The 25,157-nt window shown below is 40.1% G+C and overlaps 1 protein-coding gene across 1 annotated transcript in view; it reads right to left on the reverse strand.

Annotated features, from left to right (window-relative positions):
- The window catches only part of MARCHF1 (membrane associated ring-CH-type finger 1), a gene marked incomplete at its 5' end in the record, with an annotated part of 368,775 nt that overhangs the window by 30,295 nt on the left and 313,323 nt on the right, over window positions 1–25,157 (reverse strand). The window contains 1 exon segment of the mRNA XM_079772716.1: window positions 20,088–20,268. Coding sequence (XP_079628842.1) covers window positions 20,088–20,268 — 181 coding nt within the window.

Below are 25,157 nucleotides of genomic sequence, written 5' to 3' on the forward strand. Positions count from 1 at the left end.
CAGGCCTGGTTGCCCCAAACTGCCCTCCCCTGCAGTCCTGGTTGCCCCCAACTGCCCTTCCCTGCAGGCCTGGTCCCTCTGAACTGCCCTCCCCTACAGGCATGGTCCCTCCCAACTGCCCTCCCCTGCTGGCCTGGTCACCCCCAACTGCTCTCCCCTGAAGGCCTGGTCCCTCCCAATTGCCCTCCCCTGTAGGCCTGGTCACCCCCAACTGCCCTCCCCTGCAGGCCTGGTTGCCCCAAACTGCCCTCCCCTGCAGTCCTGGTTGCCCCCAACTGCCCTTCCCTGCAGGCCTGGTCCCTGTGAACTGCCCTCCCCTACAGGCATGGTCCCTCCCAACTGCCCTCCCCTGCTGGCCTGGTCCCTCTGAACTGCCCTCCCCTGCAGGGCTGGTCACCCCCAACTGTCCTCCCCTGCTGGCCTGGTCACCCCCAACTGTCCTCCCCTGCAGGCCTGATCACCCACAACTGCCCTCCACTGCCAGCCATCTTGTGGTGGCCATCTTGTGTCCACATGGGGCGGCCATCTTGTGTGTTGGAGTGATGTTCAATTTGCATATTACCTCTTTATTAGATAGGATGTTCATTATAGAACATTTAGAAAATACAGAAAAGTAAAACAAAATCATTTATAATCTCATCTGCAATGTATACCTTAAATTTTCTTCATGTGCACATAACATACATTAGAGTGTAAACATTCAGATCAAATTGAAATTTTTTATAGTTTTTTAAAAATGTTTTTATTATTTCAGAGAGAGGAGGAGAGAGGGAGAGAAAAACATCAATGAAGAGAGAGAATCATTGATTGACTACCTCCTGCATGCCCCCTACTAGAGATTGAGCCTGCAACCTAGGCATGTGCCCTGACCAGGAATCGAACCATGACATTCTGGTTCATGGGTCGACATTCAACTACTGAGCCACACTGGCCAGGCCTGAATCAAAATTTAAGTCTTATATATCTTTATTTCTTTGGAGCACCGGCAGAATGGAGATGGGAAGAAATAGAGAGTGCTTGACATTGACAATTAGGAAAGTATAAAGGCAGGTTTCTTTTGTGCTGAGAAGAGGTCAGAGAATGGAGGGAGGAGGAAAGTTAGACCCATGCTGGGAGCCCAGATGACAATACGGGTCATCTACAAGCTCCTGTAGCAGAAAGAGTTCTCACTGCTCAGGAGGGACTTGGAGACTGGGTCTAACAGAGGACTACTTGGAGAGAAGTTAACAGATGAGAGCCCCCTAGGGTCTGAGTCACGTCTCAAAGACCATCCTTGCTTAACTTTAAAAACACTGATTGTCTGCACTTGTGTCCTGGAGCCCAGGATCTCCACCCATTGATCCCCCCATTGGCTACCAAGTAGGAGTGTCCCCTTCTGTGCCACAGCACTTCTCTCAGAACCTCGCTGCATAACGGGCCTGGCCACTCCCTTTTGCCATGGCCCAGGACATCTGTACATATGGAAGGGGTGGGTGGGGGGGGTGCCCTTGGATATCCTTTCACTAGTGGGGAGAAGCAAGAACTGAACAATCGTGAGACACCAAGCCCCAAACTGTTTTCTGTTTACTTCATTTAAAAACAACTTTATTGAGATATAATTGACATTTATACTCCCTATACTTAAAGTGTAAAAAGTTGATCAGTTTTGACATATACGGTATTTTACGCCTGTGAAACTAGCACCATCAAGAACACGACCATATCTATCATTCCTGTTTCCTCTTATCCTTTTGTATTTCCTCCCACCCTTCACTATGCCCCCTCCCCAGGCAGCCAGTGATAAGCTTTTTTGTCACCATAAATTAGTACACATTTCCTAGGTGAATGGAATGATATGAATGGAATGCTAACTGCATGTTCTTTTTTATCTGGCTTTTTTCACTCAGCATAATTATTTTGAGATTCTCCCATGTTGTATAATCCTATCTATAAAGAGGGAATATGCAAATTGATTGCCATGCCTTCAAAGATGGTGGCGCCCACAGCCACAAGATGGTGGCGCACAGTCCCCTCAGCCCCGCCGGTGCGGCAGGCGCGCAGCACAGCCAGGCCCACCCCAGGCGGGTCCGGCTGCTTTGCGCGCCTGCCTCCAGAATCCCCCAGTCCCCTCATCCCCCCAGCCACCCCGAGGGACGACCAAACAACTGAACAAGCAGGCTGCGTGGGATGACCAGGCTGGTGGGGGGGTCATGAGGGGCGACCAGTCTGGCAGAGGGGGCAGTTGGGGGTGACCAGGGCAGTAAGGGGTGGCTGTTGGGGGAGATCAGGCTGGCAGAGGGGGCAGTAAGAGGCGACCAGGCTGGCGGGGGGGGGGAAGTTGGGGGCAATTAGGCTGGCAGGGGGGGCAGTGAGGGGTGACTAGGCTGGTGGGGGGCCAGTTAGGGGTGACCAGGCCAGCAGGGGGGGCAGTTAGGGGCAACCAGGCTGGCAGAGGGGGGTAGTTGGGGGCAATCAGGCCGGTGGGAGGGGGGCAATTAGGGGTGACCAGGCCGGCGGGGGGGAGGCAGTTAGGAGTGACCAAGCCAGCAGGGAGGGGGCAGTTGGGGGTGACCTGCTCAGAAGTGGAGGGCAGTTAGGTGTGACCAGGCTGGTGTGTGGGGGGGTGGCAGTTAGGGGTGATCAGGCAGGCAGACAGGTAAGCAATTAGGAGCCAGCAGTCCAGGATTGTGAGAGGGATGTCTGACTGCCAGTCTAGACCGGCAGTCGTATATCCCCCAAGGGATCCCGGATTGGAGAGGGTGCAGGTTGGGCTAAGGGGCGACCTCCCCCCCCCATGCACGAATTTCGTGCACCGGGCCTCTAGTGTATCAATATTCACTCCTTTAACTGCTGGTAGTATTCCATTGTATTGCTATACTACAATGTGTTTATATGTTCACTTGAACATTTGTGTTGTATCCAGTTTGGGGCTATTAAAAATAGAGCTGTAATGAACTCTCATGTACAAGTCTTTCTATGGACATACACTTTTATTTCCGTTGGATACATACCCAGGGGTGAAATGGCTAGATTGCCTGGTTGGTATACATTTATCTGTTTAAAAAATTGCCAAACTGTTTTCCAAAGTGGTTAGACCACTTATGTTTCCATCAACAGTGTGTGGAAACATTAAGAGGATTCTAGTTCTTCCATATCCTTCCCAACTCTTGGTATGATCAGTTTGTTTAATTTTAGCCATTTTAATAGGTATGTAGTGGTAGCACTGTGGTTTTAATTTGTATTTCTCTAATGACTAATGCTGCTGAACATCTTTTTATATTTTTATTTGCCAGATGTATATCTTCTTCGATAAAGTGTCTATTGAAATTTCTTGCGCATTTTAATTTATTGGATTTTTTTTTTTACAGTTAAACTTTCAGGATTCTTTATCAGATACATAATTTGAAAATATTTGCCCAATATGTGGCTTGCCATTTCATTATCTAAACAGTGACTTTTGAATAGTATATGTTTTTTATTTTGACAAAGTCCAATATAGCATGGATTTCTTTCATGGATCTTATTTTGATGTCATATCCTGATATCATTGCCAACCCAAAGTCATAAAGGTTTTCTCCTGTTTTATTCTGGAAGTGTTATTGTTTTAGGTTTTACATTTATAGGGTACATTTTCAGTTAATTTTTATATAGGGAGTGGATATGGATCATTACTTTTTTGCATTTATTAAAAAGACCATAGAATCATCACTTTAAAGTTAATCACCAAAATTATATTATAACTAGAGGCTCGGTGCACATCATGCACAGGGGTGTGTGCATGTGTCCCTCAGCCCAGCCTGCACCCTCTCCAATCTGGGACCCCTCAAGGGATGTCCGACTGCCCTCTCACAATCCAGGACTGCTGGCTTCCAACTGCTTGCCTGCCTGCCTGCCTGATTGCCCCTAACCACTTCTGCCTGACAGCCTGATCACCCCCTAACCACTCCCCTGCCAGCCTGATCGATGCCTAACTGCCCTCCCTACAGGCCTGGTCGCCCCTAACTGCCCTCCTCTGCTGTCCTGGTTGCCCCCAACTGCCCTCTCCTGCAGGCCTGATTGCCCTCAACTGCCCTCCCTTGCAGGCCTGGTCCCTCCCAACTGCCCTACTCTGCTGGCCTGATTGCCCACAACTGCCCTCCCCTGTCGGCCCTCTTGTGGCAGCCATCTTGTGTCCACATGGGGGCAGCCATCTTGTGTGTTGGAGTGATGATCAATTTGCATATTACTCTTTTATTAGATAGGATTTCAAAGATGTAATGAAATAAGACTTGTTGAGATGTGAATAATAAAGAAACCTGGAGCCAAGGGGGAAGAAAAACAAAAGACCATACATTCCCCACTGAATTGTTTTGTTTCTTTGTAAAAAAATTATTATTGGACTGTATATGTGTGGGTCTATTTCTGGACTCTCTAGTGTGGTTCACTGATGTATTTGTCAGTCTTGACAATTACACTACATTGCCTCAATTCCTGTAGGGTTATTTGTAGCTTTTTGGTAGTCTTTAAATCAGGTAGATGACTCTTTCAATTTTGTGCTTTTTGAAGTTGATTTGGCTATTCTAATTCCTTTGCATAAAAACTAAGACCTTAAGTAATTTATTTAACCTCTCTATGCCTCACATGTGTTTCCTCATTTGTGACACTATAAGAAAACCTATTTTGTGTTTTTTAAGAGGGTTAAATGAGGTTGGGTTTATAACAAAGCATGCAGCACAGTACTTGGCATCAGTAAGCAACCAGTAAATTCTGGCTCAACATCCTGGCCATTAACAGAATTCATCTTTGTGTATTATCACTATAAATGAGCTACACCTCTATCAAATTTGCTTCATGACAATTCCAGTGGTAATTTCCCTAGGACCACATTGACCTCATAATCTGTGTATTTGCTGAAATATTTATGTTTATATACTATACATTATTTATTGATTACATTTCCCTCCTTGCTTCGACTGCTAAGCATTTTGGAGGCAAATGACACTTGCCATACAAATAGTATACAAGACCTACGGTATGCATCTTTCTTACATTTGCCTTATGATTGTATTCCACTCATTTTCTTTTACTACAAGCTCCTTAACGGTTCCCCTGACTTTTGGTGTTCTTTTTGTAAGCGAGCTCAAATCCTTTGTGTGTGGTGATGGAGTGGTAATGATGCTTGAAGTCTGTAGCAAGAGAGGGCTGAGCTAAGCAAACTATAAGGCATTTCAAACTGACTGACATTTGAATGCCTGATCTATCAACTCACAATAATGGAAAGAAAATAATGCCAATTCTTCAATAGCGGATGTGATAATTTGTACTATTTTATATGAATAACATGTCTTAGGTTATTGAAATAAGAATGGCAGCTGAAAGGAGCTGAGCTACATTATATCTAGTAAACGTGCAACACGAAAGTGCTCTGAGCCACTAGGGCCCATACAGAAACTTCTTTTAAAGCCACATGTTTACAATCTCAAACATTTGGGAATCATGAAATGAAACATGAGTTTATGTTTCACCCTTTATGTTATCAACTTTTTGTGTAATCAACTTTTGAACAAAAATGTCAGGGGCAGGAAATCCTACAAACGTTTGAAAAATTAACTGGAAAACCAGATCAACAGTACTCGATGAATGACTAAGGATCACTTCCAATCACTGTGTAAGTTAAATGTAGCCTGGGAGTTGTATTACCAAGATTCCACTTCTGGTACTGAATCTGAAGAAACCCAAAACACTTGTTCAAAAGAATATATGCACCCCTATGTTCATTTCAGTGCTATTTACAATAGCCAAGATTTGGAAGCAGTTCAAGTGCCCATCAATAGCTGAGTGGATCAAATAGCCTTGGTACATTTACACAATGGAATCCTACTCAGCTGTAAACAAGAAGGAAATCTTATCTTTTGTGACAGCATGGATGGACCTGGAGAGCATTATGCTAAGTGACATAAGCCAGTCGGAGAAAGATGAGTACCATATGATTTCATTTATATGTGGAATCTAATGAACAAAATAAACAAACAAACAAAATATCCTCTGAGGGGATTTTTCTTTCAAACCAACCACTTGGGAGCCCAGGTCTCAGTCTCTAAATTCAGGTGTGATGTGGGAATAGCTTGCCGAGAATTGTGGAGTTCCCCCACATTCACAGAAAGAACTCTCAAAACCGGGTCTGAACTCTTAAAAGGGGAAAAACATATACAACAGGTGGGTGATATTAACCCGAGCAAATACTTTGCTTTTAATTGACTTAATTTCAGAAACCATGGAAAAGCTGGTGATTGCAGTCAATAGACTCAGAAATTAGTCAAATATGCTGACGTTGTTCCTACAGCTTCAAACATGTAATGGCCTGTAGTCAACAACCTCACATCTCCTGGAAATGCAGAGATAGGACATAAATGTTAGGGAATTATTTTAACTTTAACGCTTTAATATACACATTACCCCTCAAGTCAAATTCTTTCACTGTAATGACATGGTATCTTATAAAAAAGCAATAGTTTTGTGCATACAGGGAATGTCTTTGACCCCGTATATTATGAGAGATGATTGTGATTTAAGGTTTGCAACACATTCGAACTGGTTTTGTAGAGTGGAGAACACAGTGCTGTGGGTTGCCTTGACAACATGGGTTAGTTGCGTGAAGAAATCCATGGCAATGCAGGACCTTCTAGTGCGTCAAGATTGGAAACTATCTATCAAATTAGGTTAAAAGAAAACTAATCCCACTGCAAGGCAGTGTTACCTGACCTATAAAATATCAGTTCTCACTTTTTATCATGACCCTTATTAGGAAATAGATGAAAAATCTAGGTGGGTGAGACAGGAAAGCAGGAAGAAAACAGAAAGTGCAAGGGTGTTATTCAAGAGTCTGTCCCCCTCTCCTCTAAACCATCGCACCCCCCAACAGGATTTCAGAAGTCCCTGCCTATTCTCTGAAAGCTGATTCTGCTAAGAAAAGTGTGTCTTGCCCAGACTCTCTTGAGTCTCCCACAAAGCTCCTCTATGGGGAATAGCACTTGCCGTAGTGCATATTCTTAAATAATGAGCATCATAAGGATGACCACAACAAAGCTGGTTATTAGTTGAATAGAAAACAAAACCTGCTAACATATGCGTCCTGTGGTCCAATTATTCTGGCAGGGCTGAGGAGGGATTCATCTGCAGTGGCATGCCTCTAAGACAAAGCCTGTTACTGAAAACCTACATTATTGAACAAGTTTGTTTCCTTCCCTCACAAGGGTCCCTTGGTGACACTGTTCTTAGTACATAGTGTTGATACTCTTCTTCTAAAAATCACCATAAAGCAATTTTAAATGAGGAGTTTGCATTTTTCTTTCATAAATGATTTTTTAAAAGGTAAACGGAGATCTGCCTTTCTTTGGCTTACACTGCAGTTTTGAGGGTTTCCTCCCCCCTCCCCCCAACATAATCTCATGCTGTGATCCACCTGATATTATCAGAGATGGGTCCTGGGTGCAGGAGACATATGTGTGGCTGCGCCTTCCCTTCGTATTTCCTGGCTTTAAGGTCATAGAAGGGAACTGGGACTGGAAGGACACACATTAGGGCAGAGGAGTTGCCTCTGTAATTACAAAGTTGAGAAACATTAGCACAAGCTCCTCTGAGTTGAGATGGTGTTAGCGGGTGGACAGTGACAGCTGCCACACGTGCAGGGCCTTGGTAACCTAGCAGAGTGTGCCGTTGAGTACAAGAACAATGTTTTTGTTCCAAGTGACATTTATTTTCTTTCTCCTGGGTAATAGACAAGCATAATAGATGAACCCATCACTACATTAAAGGCCACTGTGATTCACGAGGCTTTGTGTCCATTCATGGCAAAAAACCTTCACTCCAAGTCTATGAATAATTTAAAGGGTGGCAGTGGATAAATGGAAACTTGCTTTTTAGAAGTATCTTTAGAAGAGACAAATGACTAGGCATGACATCAACAATGACTCCCTAACTGTATAGCAAGCAGAAAAATAGGCATATTGTTTGGGAAGCATGCCAAAGTAGGCATCACCATCACGGACAATTTCTAATTCAATCGTAATCATTAAGATTTCTCAATCAAGATAAGAATATAGAGAATCCAAGCTATAAGTGATAATTTATGCTCTTAGTTAAGTCCTTTCACTGTATCAATTGACAAGCTAACCATCACAACTTCCATACAAACATCCTTTTTTTTGGTCTTTTATTTTTTTATTTTTAATATGTTTTTATTGACTTCAGAGAGAAGAAGGGAGAGGGAGACAAAGAAACATCAATGATGAGAGAGAATCATTGATCGTCTGCCTCCTGTATGCCTTCTACTGGGGATTGAGCCCGCAATCCAGGCATGTGCCCTGACCAGGAATCGAACATGATTTCCTGGTTCCGCTCAACGGTTGAGCAACACTGGCAGGGGAATAATTTTTATTTTCTATTTATTTTTAAAGAGTTTTTAAAAGTTGACTTTCAGAGAGAAAGGAAGGGAGAAGGAGAGAGAGAGGGAGTGAGAGAGAGAGAGAGAGAGAGAGAGAGAGAGAGAGAGAGAGATAACATTAATGTGAGAGCTGAACATTGATTGGCTAACTCCTGCACACCCTCCACAGCGATTGAGCCAGAAATCTGGACATCTGCCCTGACCAATAATTAAACCGGCAACCCCCAGGTGCACATGATGACACTCAAACAACTGAGCCACACCAGCCAGTTTTGTTTTAGGATTGATTTTTAAAGGAGATAGATAAATGATGGCCTGTGAGGAGCAGGAACACTTAAGGATGCGATGACTTTGGTTGGGATGTTTATTGAGCTAAAATCAAGGGGTAAGCTGGGAGCTGAATTTCTGCTATTTCCCCAAAGTCACCGGATAACTGTCCATGATTGAGAAATTTGGGTGAATAGATCCTCAATGGGAAGACAGAAGATGTAGGATATGAAGGAAGGTGGGGCCCTGACCAGCTTGGCTCAGTGGATAGAGCTTCGGCCTGCAGACCAAAGGTCCCGGGTTCGATTCTGGTTGGGGGCGCGTACCTTGCTTGCAGGCTCCTCCCCGGCCCGGCCCTGGTTGGGGCACGTGCAGGAGGCAACTAATCAATGTATTTCTCTCACATCGATGTTTCTGTCTCTCTTTCCTTCTCTATTCCACTCTCTCTAAAAGATCAATGGGAAAATATCCTCAGGTGAGGATTAACAAAATAAAAATAAATAAATAAAAGTTACAAAAAAGAAAAAAAAGGTGGGGGATTATTGTTCTTACAGAAACAGGTTAATCTCCAAGCTTGGTCTTTCTGATTTGAGTCTACCTATTAAAGGTGTTTGGAAATGTCTTTGTGATGACCAGACCTTAGTTTACAGACCCTCCTCAGCTGTGTGGCTGAGTCAGAAGTCAAACTGAAGATCAATGCCAGCCAGCCCCTCTAGGCCAAGGTGCCTGGAGGAAGACATACTTATCTGGCTTGCTGAGATCTTTTTCCCCAGGTAAAGCATATGGATGCACTAATTGGCCTGTGGCTGACACAGGGGGTTGTGGCCCCAGGAAGCCCAGAGGCTGCCAGGCATGTTTATTGGGCATCATGGGGTGAAGAACTCCTTGCTGAATGCCAAACAGAAGCATCAGTTGATTAAGGGTGCTCAATGCCAGAAGGCTCAGGTGAATCAGGTGCTACTACTCCTTTTAGAGTATGCACACCTATTCCAGAGTGCCATAGTGCCTACCACTCCTTGTCCTATTCCCAGTACGGTGCTATTTGTCATTTGTCATCATAAAAGCAGACTGTTTCATTCATGTATATTGCCTCCCTGGTTTCTGATACAAAATGAATGATCTGTGGGACTGAGCAGCTCCCCACAGATATTGCTGGTGATTTTTCTCAGCCAACCTGGAGAGGGTTGTCTTTGGGAATCCTCCCAGCTCTTGTTCCTGAGACCCATTAGACAACCTTTTCATCTTAATTTTTTATTAAATTGTTCCCCTAGTGCAGTGGTTGGCAAACTGTGGCTCGCGAGCCACATGCGGCTCTTTGGCCCCTTGAGTGTGGCTCTTCCACAAAATACCACGTGCGGCCGCGCACGTACAGTGCGATTGAAACTTCGTGGCCCATGCACAGAAGTCGGTTTTCAGCTCTCAAAAGAAATTTCAATCGTTGTACTGTTGATATTTGGCTCTGTTGACTAATGAGTTTGCCAACCACTGCCCTAGTGGAACAGAGAAGCAGTTGTGAAATTAAAGATTTTTAACCTAAAAATTCTCATCAGCTTTCCGTCAGTTATAATTTAATAGTTGAAATATATTAATCCTGTCCAGAGTTACTAAAGTAATCTTCCATACCACTTTTTTTTTGTTTTTATTTTTTTACTAGAGGCCTGGTGCACAAATTCGTGCACCAGGGGGGTCCTTCAGCCTGGCCTGTGGGATTAGGCCGAAACCAGCTCTCTGACATCCCCCAAGGGATCCTGGATTGCGGGAGGGTGCAGGCCAGGCCAAGGGACCCCACAGGTGCATGATCAGGGCCAGGGAGGGACGAGGAAGGTTGACCAGCCAGGGAGGGACTGTGGGAGGGCTCCAGGGCATGTCTTGCTCAATCCTGATCCACCAGAACCCAGCAGCAAGCTAACCTACTGGTTGGAGCGTCTGCCCCCTGGTGGTCAGTGCATGTCATAGTGAGCAGTTGAGCAGCCTTAGCATATCATTAGCATATTACACTTTGATTGGTTGAACAGACCACTGGATGACCAGACACTTAGCACATTAGGCTTTTATTATATAGGATTTTAAAAATTGATTTCAGAGAGGAAGGGAGAGGGAGAGAGAGAAACATCAATGATGAGAGAGAATCATTGATTGGCTGCCTCCTGCACACCCCCTACTGGTGATCAAGCCTCCAACCTGGGTATGTGCTCTTGACTGAAATCAAACCTGGGACCCTTCAGTCAACAGGCTGATGCTCTATCCACTGAGTCAAACCAGCTAGGGCTCCCATACCATTTTAAAGTAGATTTTTAAAATACTACAACTAATTCATTTAAAACTCTTTACCTCCCTTCAGTAGTGAATCATCTTAACTGGGTATCAATGAACCCTTCTAAGTGTGGCCTTTCAGACACAGCTGGGCTTGGTGAGGTCTTATCTATGAATAGAGTCCAGCAGGAGATTATCAGTCTCCTAGGAGATATGCTTTCCTAAATGCCGAAAAGATGTAGCTCAAAAAGTTGTTAGCTTTGTTCATTAATAAAAACACTTCATCAAAATATCAACTCTTGTATTAAACTAGCTCTACATTTACAGAAACCCTAGCCTTCAATAGAATATCTTTCTTATATTCAACTAAAATGATTTGCTTAGACCTTCAATCTACACTGCTGTGCCTGTGGCTGAGTGGGTAAATAGCCTACTTTGGGGTAAAACATTCGTATGCAAGATAATAACATGGGTATGACGAAGCTGTGGGTGCTATACCCATGGGAGAAACAAAAGAAGAGGAGCCACTTGATGGTAGCATTTAGAGAAAAATAGAAAGTTGGAAGGAAGTAAACTTGTGAGAGATTTGTTTTTGTTTGGAGTGAAATTTCACTAATCTTGCTTTCTATATAATGTTGATAATATGACACAAGCATGTTGATGGATGTACAGTGGAGCTAGACACCATCATTCCAGATAGATCATACCAACATATTCCTCACTTCTCTCTTTTTCTTGTCAATCCAATAGGAAAGGACTTTGATTTGTCTAAAATATTTGCTTCAAAGAAAACCATATTGATTTTCAGTGCCTTATGGTTCAATAAATTAAGCCAAAAATTTAGGGAATTTTTTCTTAAGTTGTATGCCAAGATTTGAGAAATTAGAATAATAAATTTAAAATAAAATCCCAGCTGAAGAAGAAAAAAAAATCTTTAGCTGGAGGAAAATTTAAATATAAAAGTAATTTAAAACTCAATCATTATATCATGTTAAAAAATTAAAATGAAAGACATATAACTTCTTTCTCATTTAAAAAACTCAATCATAAGATGATGCTTTAGGGAAATCTTTATTTGTAACTGTGTATGCGTGTGTGCACACACATGGATGTACATATGCTTCTGCAAATTCTAATTTGATGCTTTTATGCTTTCCATATGGATCACTGTAATATTGATTCCATCATTTTAATCACAGTTTATGTTTCAAATTTCAAAATACACAATATATAAAAGAAGTTCCCTTTTGTGTCACTTATCCTTGTCAAAACAAAAATGGATTTCCCCAAGGGAGGACCATATCCTGTTAAATACTTCAATAGTATATCTAACGTAAGTTAAGTGTTCCTTTCCAGATCTAGAATAGTGGCATAAGGAGGCATTCTTACCAAGCAAACGAGGTTAAGTCCTTCAAGTGATAATTTTCAAAGGGAGGAACAGAGCTGTGAAGTAATATATTATCGGACCTACTAATAACAAATACTGAAGAGAAATGTTTCCGCCAACAATGGTTATTCAGGGGTTGTTTATTTAAGTCTCCTTTGAGACATCCTCTAGCAAGTCCTGCTCTATATTCCAATTCTCTCTCCCTAATGTCCTGGTTGCCCAACTGCTAACTAATACCTTCTTGATTAGCCTATATTATACGACGCATGGAGAATAAAAGAGAAAAGACAGTCATCTTGCTATGTGTTTATAGTTATTGTAAAAAAAATCCGTTCATGTGGATGGTCTCATAAGTAAAGACCAAACATATGGTGGCTTGCTCTCCTTGAATTACCTTTATTTAGCATTCCCTCTGAAGTTACAGAAAATTCTCGATCCTCACACCACTACCATGCCCTTCAAATTTATTACAAAATCTTGTAAGTAATTCATCCTTTTTCATCTTTCTTGCAGTGGACTATATGTTCTCTGGGAGTAGTGTTTTTTCCTATCTGGTTCACTACTGAACACAACTGGCATATAGTGGATAGTACAGTGGGTAAATGTATGAACTGGACATTATTGGAGCCTCCTCAGAAAAATTATTCAGAACACAATTTGTTGCTCAGGGCTCAAATCTGCCTAGAGGTTGTACCATGTTTATGGATGGAAGCTTCATAAAAGAATAAGCTCGTCTGTTACACAGAGAAGAATATATTTCTATTTTGCACAAACAATATCATAATATTGATCCAAGCTGACCAGACAATTTTGTTTTGAAATTTTTAAGACTAATCAACCTATTAGTATAGAATTTCCTTAAAAGACAAAAGGATGAGGTCATGTAAAAAGTCCAAAGTGTCTACTAGAAAAAAACATTAGCCACTTGTTTTTCCATTTCATAATTGTTTGAGATAAGACATACTGGCATTGTTATCTACTCACACTGGAATATTATTTTAATTGAAATATCAATTATAGTCCTGACAGCATGAATGCATTAAGGCAATAAAACAAATAAAAAACAAGGAAAACATTTTAGTGGAAAATATAATACTTCAATCGACTTGAATACTTCTCTTGTTGAATACTTTTCTTGTAATGATATTCTTTTTATTTTGTAGTTTACCCATCTTTTCCCTTCCCACAGCAATCAGCTAAGTAGCCCGTTGGGTTCCTCTTTCTCATTGAACAAAGCAGTGAGAAGGTAAAGGGAAGTGTTTGGCTGTACACAGCACCACTGAACAGCAAGGAATTTGTTGTGGAAAACTTACCTTATTCATGTGAGGAGTGCGAGTTTGAAAATAAAATCATTTCCTAGGATTATTCTAAATCACGTAGACTACTCTTAGGGTCCATATAGCAGTGGAATTGAAGCATAGCAAAAAAGATGAGAGAATGAGCATGCATTGCAAATTATGAGGATTTTTTTTGCAATACATATACAGAAAGCTTTGTCTGGCCTCAGAGTAGAACATATATTTCCTATATTTGTGAAGAAATTAAACAGCAAACCCACTCCCCCAAACTGAGCTCTGATTATGGGGAAATAGCCTGGAGGCAATGGAAATCTTCATTTGTTAAAGGTTTTTTAAAAAATAAACCCTGGAATCCTCAGTAATTTGAGTGAAATTGGAAATTAAGAAGGATGTCAAAGAGAACTCCAAGATTCCAAGAATAATGCCAGAATGTTCATGCCCATGAAACTCTTCCCAATGATCAAAACAGAATCCTGCCAAAGTTCATCTAGAACTCACTTCAGCTTTTTCTAGACGGAATTCTATAACTATTGATTTTTGTTGTTATTTGAAATAGAAAAGCAGTAGCAATTTAAAATGTTGAATACGGGCTAGTGGAGGAACAAAGAAGTGACGGTGGATGCTTTGAGAGCAGGGAACTAAGAAAAACAAAGAAAAGCAGATAGAAAGGCTTTCAAATCATAGCAGACTGGTGGAAGCAGAACAGCCTTATATATGTTTCAAGCTTTTGTGGCTGTTTGTTAATGTTTTTTAGCCTGCAAAACAATTGATGTTTATGTAATGATGTAACTAGGTGTTAGGAAAATACATTGGGTAAAACATGCATGTTTAAGAAGGAAGATTTTTTTAGAAAAAAATTTATTTTATAAAAATTTCTTTTGAAAGATTGCCATTAGAAATGATTTACACAAAAGCTAACGTTTTGATGCTTGAAGGGACAGGATTTCAGCTACTTAAGGTGGTAAGTCAGTGTGATGAGTATAAGCTTTAGCATCAGGGAGCTTTGGGGTGATGATATCAAGTAAGTTTGATGCTGTGTCTCATTTTTTTCATCTGTAAAATGGGTTTTATGCATACCTACATAAAAATGGGATTGTAATGGAGATTAAATTAACTAAGTGGCCTGTTCTAAATATCTGGAACATAGCAGAAATTCAGTATGTGGTGGTTGTATTAGTGAAATTACAAATCCCCCACAATGGTTAAGTAAATGATGTATTTTAAATTTCTTAGATGATTAGGCAACATTATTCAATAGAGTACTGGAAGACCCTAACTAAGAATTCAATCACATTTCCTGCCCTGTCCAATTTTAACGCTATGAATTGCAAGACCTGCAGCTTAGCAGAGAATCAATAATAACCTTTGAGCAGTTGACTCTTTTAAAAGACTAGAGGTCCAGTGCACAAAATTTGTGCAAGGGGGGAGGGTGTCCCTCAGCCCAGCCTGTACCCTCTCCAATCTGGGACCCCTCGAGGGATGTCTGACTGCCATCCTCTCACAATCCAGGACTGCTGGCTCCCAACTGCTCACCTGCCTGCCTTCCTGATTGCTCCTAACCACTTCTGCCTGCCAGCCTGATCACCCACTAACCACTCCCCTGCCAGCCTGATTGATGCCTAACTGCTCCCTTGCCAGCCTGATTGCCCCTAACTGCCCTCCCCTTCAGGCCTGGTCCCCACAACTGCCCTCCCCTGCAGGCCTGGTCCCCCCAACTTCTCTTCTCTGCAGGCCTGGGTACCCCCAACTGCCCTTTCCTGCAGGCCTGGTCCCTCCCAACTGCCCTCCCTTGCAGGCCTGATCGCCCACAACTGCCCTCCCTTGCAGGCCTGGTCCCTCCCAACTGCCCTCCCCTGCTGGCCATCTTGTGGCAGCCATCTTGTGTCCACATCGGAGCAGCCATCTTTGACCACATAAGGGCAGCCATCTTGTGTGTTGGAGTGATGGTCAATTTGCATATTACTCTTTTATTAGATATGGCAGCCATCTTGTGTCCACATCGGGGCAGCCATCTTTGACCACATAAGGGCAGCCATCTTGTGTGTTGGAGTGATGGTCAATTTGCATATTACTCTTTTATTAGATAGGATGGGATGCTACATCAAATTAGGAAAGGAAGGAATTAACATAGTATTTGCCATATACAGTTCTTTATTTTAAAAAAAAAGATATTGTAACTAAATCACCGTAAGTCATTATGATGGAAATGTAGAAATAACAAAATGATTATTCCTTTTTATTTGGCATAATAAGTTCACACAGAACTTATCTATTATGAGCTTTCCAATATTCAATTATTTTTGATCTGCAAAAATGACAAGTGCATATGGCTCAACCTAATTGTTACTAAAGCAAAGGTAATTGATTCACTGCCTCATTTTATCTGTAGAAATGAGACAAGAAATAAATAGATACATAGAGTTGAATATTTGTGGTATATATTTGTCAAATCATTGTATATGGAAAACTATATAAAGAAACATTTTAGGGGAGGACATAAATTGTCAGTAGCGTTTGCTATCTTCAAGCTTAGCAACTGGTTTCTCCCACTCAGGAGTGATTCAAACCTGAGCCCTATGCAATTCTTCAACTTCAGAACAGGATATTAGTTTATGCTTCCTAACTGATATTGTGTCCATTTTGAAATTTCACTGAGTTGTCATTCTGCTTGCTATATTTTTGGCTTTTTTTTCTTGGCCCTAGGAATTATTTCTGATGCAGGTAACTCAGTAGATTAATGAAACTTTTAAAAAATATATATCTTTATATTGATTTCAGAAAGAAAGGAAGAGGGAGAGAGAGATAGAAACATCAATGATGAAAGAGAATCATTGATTGGCTGCCTCCTGCACACCCCCTATTATGTATTGAGCCTGCAACCTGGGCATGTGCCCTTCATCAGAATCAACCAGGGACCAATCAATCCGCAGGCTGACGCTCTATCCACTGAGCCAAACCAGCTAAAGCAATGGGACATTTCTTAAATGTTATACAAGTAGCTGCGTTACTGACGTAAAGATGATAAAAATTGCTTTTTTTCTCAAATAAGCTCTTGATTTTATTTAGACTTTAAAGGTTTTCTTCTGGAAACATTAGCATACCTTGAGGAATTTACTAAATATAGCTTTTCATGTAGTATTATTAGCCATTAATGAAGTAAGGTTTTGCTGATATCTGTAGAGACTAACTATTAAGCAACAATGTTCATCAGATTATGAAGCTTTGCACCTTTCTATTTTAAGAAGCTATTTCATCTTAACAGAATATCCCACTTCCATTGGCTAATGTTAGAAATTCAGAATCATTAGCTAAAGTAATTGTTTCATGTGACTGGTCTTTAGACCGTTATAAGCTGTAATAGAATTACTGAATTGAGAGCAATTAATTGGATGTATTTCAAATATATTCTAACCAAATGCTATACCTGTCATTTTTTTTTAAAAAAATCTTAATTGTTGAAAGTAGACCCTCACCCCACCATTAACCTCTTCCAGCCTGCTCCCAACCCCCCCACCCCAGGCCCTCACCACCTCATTGTCTGTGTCCACAGGTTATTATGCCTGTCGTTCTTTCTTTTTTAAAAAAAATATTTTTATTGATTTCAGAGAGGAAGAGAGAGGGAGAGAAAGATAGAGACATCAGTGATGAGAGAAAATCATTGATTGGCTGCCTCCTGCATCCCCCCCCCACACACACACACACACTGGGGATCAAGCCCGCAACCCAAGCATGTGCCCTTGACCAGAATCAAACCTGGGACCCTTCAGTCCGCAGGCCAACACTCTATCCACTGAGCCAAATAGGCTAGGGCTATGCCTGTCATTCTTGATGACCACTTAAAAACTAGCAAAAGAAAATTGTTGCTGAATCTTAGTGCCATCAAAACAAACCATCTAGAAAAGTTTTAAAATGCCTCAAATCTATACAGTTTGTACCACCTCAGAATCTGAAAAGTCATTTTGGATACTGACATTTAAGTATTATCCCAGTGCCCCACAGGTTTAAGGAAGAAAGTGAAAGTTTGGAATACGTTTTCTAGGATTCTAACCCATAAACCACAGAGGTAGGAAGAGAATGTATGTCTAGGAGTCATGTGTTAGACCAGGAGTTGAAAATTCAAATACCTTCCCTGGAGCCACAGAGTACTCAGATGAGTGGAGACGGCACAAAGTCTCAGGATTGGAAAAAGAGAAAAGGCTGAGAAATGTGAAGAACTTAAAGGCAAATAGACTTTTGAAAGGACTAGCCATCATCTAGCTCCCAGGCTATTGTCCTATGGAAATATGGTTCCAGTAAAACCAGATACTGTGATTTTCAAATGTGTAGAGTTTTATATAATATAATCACCTATTTAAATATTGGTAATTAATTCAAATTTTAATCTTTGTGGATCAAATAAAACACATCAGTGGGCTGTTAGGAAGCAACCTCAGGATGAGGTTCTAACATCCTCTGTAGATATATAAATGCTATTAAAAATGAAGGATGTTGACATGCTGTCCTTCATTAATATTTATGACCACTCAAAGGAAATATTTATAAGAAAACTAGGATATTTCATTAAACAACAGATAGTAGGTGCCCAGTAGGTTGCCACAACATATTCATTACTAGGAATATATTTATTACTTTAGTATGTAATGAATATTCATATTCATTAAAAAGGGTAGATGTATTCACTGCATTTCTCTAGTTTGTAAACAGGTTAGTTGAGGCAAAAATAGAATTTCTAGATGGTGTTGTAAATTATTGGCAATAAAATATTAAGAAAGGATCAGAGTTGTATATAAGGGATGATTCTATAAAAGCTGAAGGTAGAATAAGAATACTTTTCAAGTTATATATAGCATCATGTATTGTTTATTATACAAAGTGGGGAAGAGGGTAGACAGTATGAAGAAGAGAAAAATGTAAATATTTTATTACTCTAGATTGTAACTTTCAAATTGAAATGTTATGTTTGACAAAGTTGAAATGAAAATTTTATATAGATTTAGGTTAAGAAAAAAACAACATGGAGAAATATACAGATGATATGAAATAATTGGTAGTTCCCTGGAGGGTCAGGAGAGAAATTTACAGAATCATGGAGCACAGTGTGTCATGTAGCTTCTCCAGACAACATACAGCATCTGGTCAGTGGATAGAGCAAAGGGCAAGGAGCAAGGGCCCATTTCTGTTTCTGTCATTTGATTGCTCTGGGACCAGAGGAACATAGTGTCATCTTTTTGCACTCAGGTCACCCTCGATGTTAAAGACAATGTGTTTCCCGGAGGCATTTTGTGCATCAGTTTTGACATCTCTAAACTACTTGCAGAATTTTAAAATTAAGGCTCCCACAAAAGCAGGGGATGCTATTCTCTCTCTCCATAATTTACAGATTTTTAATGAAGACTTGAGCTGGCTAGCCACCAGTCAGATGCCTATTGGAATATTCTTGTTTGCTTCACATTTCTGCTCATCTCCAAACCCATCATGTTCATTTCCAAGTAATGTTCTCTTTATACACTTTTTCATTGCATATAATTCAAATGAAAAAGCAGCTGTAGGCAGATTCATTATTTAAATCGCAGTCTCTATACTCTCATTTGGAAATTGAGGCATCCATATATGTCAGGCTGCAGTTGGGTAAAAAGATGAATAAGTTCCATGCAATAATCTAAGGGCCCAGCCATCAAGCATGAATTACATGAAGTTCATTTTCTTTGTATCTTTACTAGTTTTCCTCCACTGGCTTTGAGTGAGATGCTAATTTTATATTTTATTCATATAATTATTTATTCTTTAGAAAAATATAACATAAATGAGGAATTCGAGGATTAAATTTATAGGTAAAGGTATACTTACCTCTGCCTTAGAGTTTGGTGAACATTATGGAAAATAATACTTTTTCTATGTACTCTAATTATATGTGAACCTCTACACCAAATCCCCAAATAAAGATAAACACAAAAAAGGAGTCCACACCGTATAGAAAAAAAAAATCATTCTCTTCTATTAGCTAATACCTGACTTTCAAGAAATTCGATGGGTTCATATTATTTAATGTAATCTATTATCTGACCTTCTTGGGAATTGACCTCAGTAAATAAAATGTTCTCCCAGTTCCCATTAATTCATTTACATTGAATTACAAGAATATTTTGCATATGTATATATGTGCATATATATCTATATATATATGCACATATATACATATCTACACAGGCACATATGTGAATATACATTCATACACACACTATTTATTGTTTTTTAGTTTGAAGAGTGATGTAAAAATCAGAGGCTCTGGAATATAAAACAGAGAAGGAAGCATTATCTGCAAACATTTGGCTGCATTTTACACAATGACTCCAACACGAGGCATGTACTCTTCATGGATATTAGCAGAGTAGCAAAACCTTTCTGGGGAAACAAATGGATTTTTAAAACAAGCCAGCTTTATAAGTTCTCGCCTCCAAAACAACTCCTACAAATACTGTACCTTCCGGAGGGGCTTGAGCTTGGTCTCCATTATGAAGTCATACTTGCAGAGCTCACAGCAGCGCGTGTCTGAGCTCTTGATCCACTGATGGAGGCAGGACTGGTGGACAAAGCGCAGGGTGCCCGTGCAGCGACAGGGTGTGATGAGGGGGCTCTCTTCATCCCCTTCGCAGTGACAGATCCTGGGGAAGGACACAGCGGCCAGGGTGAGATCTCCCACCAATGGATTTCCTTCCTCGTTCATCCCAGGCTGTATGAGGAACTGCACCCTGAGCTTTAGAAGGCATGACCATTTCATTCCAACTTGATGCTAGAACTGCATCTATGACTGATATTAATTTTCTTTCATTTGCGCAGTCATTGCTCGACTCTTAAGTCATGTTAGGAGGCATGAACACTGCTACGCTTCTACACTAAAGCCAATTTTAACAGCACAACTATTGAGCTGTGTCCCAGCTTAATCTGTTTATCAGGTCAGTGTCTATGGCATATGCTTTCATACATAAAAGTTCTAAATTCTAAGTCTTCTAACGAATGTTGTAATCTGATAATTTCATTCTTTTATTTTGATGATAGTTTTACAGGGGCATGGTGTATAATTTAGACATAGGGTATCCTACCAATGAGGAAGAATTCTGAAAATGTAACATATTACCAAAGAATAAAGTGAATATATAATGTCTAACCTAGGAAAAATTATAAATATTTCCCTAGAAAGATGCACACAAATTTGGTCACAATGAATGGCCTAAACTGTCATAACCATCATTGTTTAAAAGTTACAAAAATTACTGGTTGCACAAAGTTCAAGTGGAGTAAATCCTATTGTTTCAAAATGTTAATTACTACATCTTCCAAGGAATTCAGAGTTCAACTAGTTTACCGAATTACCATGAATTTTATACCCATAGATTCACAGTGTATGAAATCATTATTCTCATCTTCAAATTTTAAAACATAATTAGTTAACCTCAATGTGGTAAATTTAAGTCCTAGTCCTTCAATAAATTCTTATGATTTAATCAGCTCTTAAAGTTGATAATACCTTTAATTAGAAATATTTGCTTGAAATCTGTTCAGAATCAGAAATGGACATTGAAAATATATCTGTATAGTTACTTTTAGAGCCCAGTGGCAGTGGCGCCCTGGAAGAATGTTTAAATTGCTGCTACTGCTCTTTCCTTTTCAGTCTGTGTGCTCTGTTCTCCAGAAGCAGGCGTTTTAAAGAGTGGGTCTTTAAAATACACTTATATCTACCTCAGCTGCCTCCCCAGGGGAAATGAAATGGCTGCTCAGCTGGTTACTGCAGCAAGATACAGGAATCGAAACCCAGCCCTTCCCCAACCTCAAAATAAAGAAGTATGACACAGGGCAGTAGTACTTGAATCTCCGTTTCTCAAGTAAAAATAAAGTAAGCAAAAGCAAACACTGACTTCCAAAGTCCTAGGGGTGGGAGTGCTGGGATGAGAGCATAGTCCGCCTTCTCCTGGACCGAGTTAGGAAGGAACAGTGTGGGTTGTAGCAGCACGAATAAATGGCTGATGTGGTGGGAACAAATTGAAAATTATCTGAGAGCCAATTTTTAATATAAAAGCCTGAAATACCTCCTCTCTCCAGAGGTGTAGGTTGTAGGGATCAAGGCTTAGTATACACTGTATCACACCCATTGCCAATAGAGTGTTGGTTGCACCATCAGGCCCAGTAGAAGACTGTTGAGCAAAGGAACTGTTCCGTCAACTTTGACTTAGTATAACAGCAACTAGTGAAAGCAAATAGGGTTTCTGTAGCACTTCATTTTGTTGTAATACTTATCCTTGGAGCCTTTGAAACTTAATGAATTGTAGGGCATGAGAGGTTGATATTTCTTAAGTCCTCGAAACTCTTCCCTCCCTACCTCCACACAAAGATACTCCCTTAGGTCAGGGGTCAGCAAACTATGGCCTAGTACTTCCTGATGCATGTCTTTGTAAGTAAAGTTTTATTGAAACACACCCATGCACACTGTTTATGTAGTGTTTAGAGCTGTGTTTGCACTATACCTGCAGAATTGAGAGTTGTTGCAGGGACCATATGCAACATGCTGCAAAGACTATCATATTTACTATCCATCCATTTACAGAACCCGTCTGCTTACTCCCGCCTTAAACATGGTGTTTATGAGTTAAAGACAATGCATGAGTATCATGAACAATAATAAAAATCCAGGTTATAAAAAAATCACCTCAACTTCTGCAAGGAACAGAAGTTGAAGTAAAGGTTACATAGAGAAGCACACAATAAAAGTGAAAGTCCCTCCTGACCTGGCTTTGGAGCCTGCTGAACCATGAACAGTCTGCAGGGACAGGGGGCACAATTTCTCATTTGAAAAATAAAAACTAGCAGTTAATGCCATCTGATAATTCATCACTAAAAAACAATCGTGTTAAAGGAATACAGCTCAGCCATAAGGAAAGATGAAACACTGCCATTTGTGACAACATGGATGGACCTGGAGAATATTATGCTAAGCAAAATAAATAAAAAAGAGAAAGGCAAGGACCATATGATTTCACTCAGACGTGGGATATAAAACTGAAAGCAATGAATGAACAAACAAGAAAAACAAAAACTCATAGACACAGACAACAGCATGGTGGATAGCAGCGGGGAGTAAGGTGGGGAGGGTAGTAAATAGTAAAAGGGATCAAATATATGGTAACGGAAGAAGATTTGACCTTGGGTGGTAGACACACAGTGCAATTTACAGATGATGTATCACAGAATTGTACACTTAAAACTTACATAATTTTATTAAGCAATGTCACCCCAGTACATTTAATTTTAAAACGCCAAAAAGAAAATACGATTGTGTGAAATGCTGCACAGCTGTCAAGATGATTCTGAGGCTCTGATTTTTTACTGACATGAAAACTGTAATCTATTCATAAGCGGATTTAAACAACGACCTTGATGGTTACTGAGTTCAAACTGATCTGAACCGTTTACTGATTGCATAGTCCAACTTACTGTACCTTACAGACTTCTTTTAAAATTTTTTTTGCTGAAACTGTTACCTGAAGTAGCACTAGCATTTTTTTTTCATAAAATTAAGATTATTTCCCACAGGAAAAATCCTAAAGAGCCTAATTCATTTTCATTCCCATTTCACAAGATTTATTTTTACATTGTTTTAACATTTTGAACTTTTTCCAAATTATCCAAATGATGTTGGATCCCAGGAGACTTTTAAAAATCATGTTGAGATTGTTCTAAATGAATTTAAGAGCTAACTATAAACTTTAGGTATCTACTAGAAATAAAAAATAATGTGATAATGCCATTACAGAAAGAATTAATTCTTAAATTGATATACTTAGCACAAACTACAATTGCTAAATTATCAATGAAAACATAAACATGCTTTTTCCAAAAGAATAATTGTGTGCACAAAATGATTTCAACAAAGAAAATTGCATTGCAAAACATTCATAATTTTGATGCATGTTTACCTTATGGGAAATTATGGCTTACTATTTGAGTGATTCTATAAAATCATTGGTGAACTTCACTGGTGTCATATTTTTTGGCATTTTAGCATATGAACTGGCTGCTTAGAATTTAATCAGCATATATTGAGACTTTCACATTTTATAACTTGAATAAACTTCTACTTCTATATTATTTCTAGCTTTCTGTGAAGAGCAGACCACAAAAATACCATTTTTGAAATTAAATTTTGAAAATTGTGTGTGTGTGTGTGTGGGGTGCACTTAAAGTTCCTTAATGTTTAAGTTTTAAGAAAAATAAGCTTTTTTTTGGGGGGGGGGGTATCTTTGTAGCTCAAAATGACCTACACTGCTCCCCACCCCTTCCCTTATCAAGGCTTCTTGGTTCTGGTAGGATAATTTTTTCTGCATAATTAAAAAAAAATAATTCACCAGTGAAAAAAATATTCATGAAGGCCATAGTGATTATGTAACTTTGGGCATTCCTCTCCCCCCCTGCCCCGATTCATTCCTTTGTCATTGCATTCACTCACATTTTCTTGGTTCTTGCTATATGCAAAGAAAATTCAGATAATAGCATCAGCATGTAGGGTAAATTGAGAGGGAGAGAAAAGGATTTGCAGGCAGGTACCCCACTTGGGCAACTATTACAAGCATCTTGGTATTAAGAATCTGGAACACTGTGGTGAGATTGGGGAGGAGATGGGACACGGCCTGCAGAGCGTGCAGAGGTCCCGGGGACCTTGCTGGGTTTCCGTGACTGGCTGTGGCAGCCTGCACATTTGTAATATGTGCCTCCTGAAGGAAGTCAACATCTGTAATCTTCAGACGGCATCTCACGGGCAGGCCTGTCAACTCTCGCTTCCCATGTCCCATGCCACATTTCCGTTTCTCTTTTGGCAAATCTTTCTGGTATATCCCCTCAATTCCTTACCTACATTTTTTTCTCCATACTTCTCTCTAACTAAATGATCTTTAAGCACAGTAAGTATGGATACTGCTATGTTTGTAATGGTTTCATTGGGATGTTTTTCTTTATTCAGAACTAATCATCATACTTCGGAGTTTGGCATTTATTATTTGAATTCACTTTACTAAGCTAAAAAAATGACTATGAAGACATGTTAGCCAGAGCCATATTGAAAGGTATTAAGCTTTGGGTGAGAAATTAGTGCTCAGGTAAATGGGTGAGGAGATATAATCTCTCTTTTTGAGAAATACAGCAGAGCAATGAAAGGAGAGCAGACTAGAGAAAGTTTTATTTTTAATTTCATTTTCTTTTAACAGATTTCTTGTTCATAAAGCAGAAGCAAAGGTGCCAAAGAGAGGGTTTCCTTAAAAAAAAAAAAAAGGCACATAGACAAGAGAATGCCCCATTGTTAAATGAAGGTTTTTGAGAAGTTTAGACAGTATGAGGCAAGAAAGTATGGTAGAGGATTATCTTTGCAGGGAAGCAGACACAGTTTCCTGTGAGCAAGAGGTAGAAAAAAAATGACAGTGAACATCAAAGTGGGTGGAGGCAGAGGAAATCGCAGTGGCTGGGTCTGGGAGGTCTGAATATCTTCCGCGATATAGGACACAACATG

The sequence above is a fragment of the Cnephaeus nilssonii genome (genome assembly GCF_951640355.1).
Source record: "Cnephaeus nilssonii genome assembly, chromosome: 5".
Lineage (NCBI taxonomy): Eukaryota > Metazoa > Chordata > Mammalia > Chiroptera > Vespertilionidae > Cnephaeus > Cnephaeus nilssonii.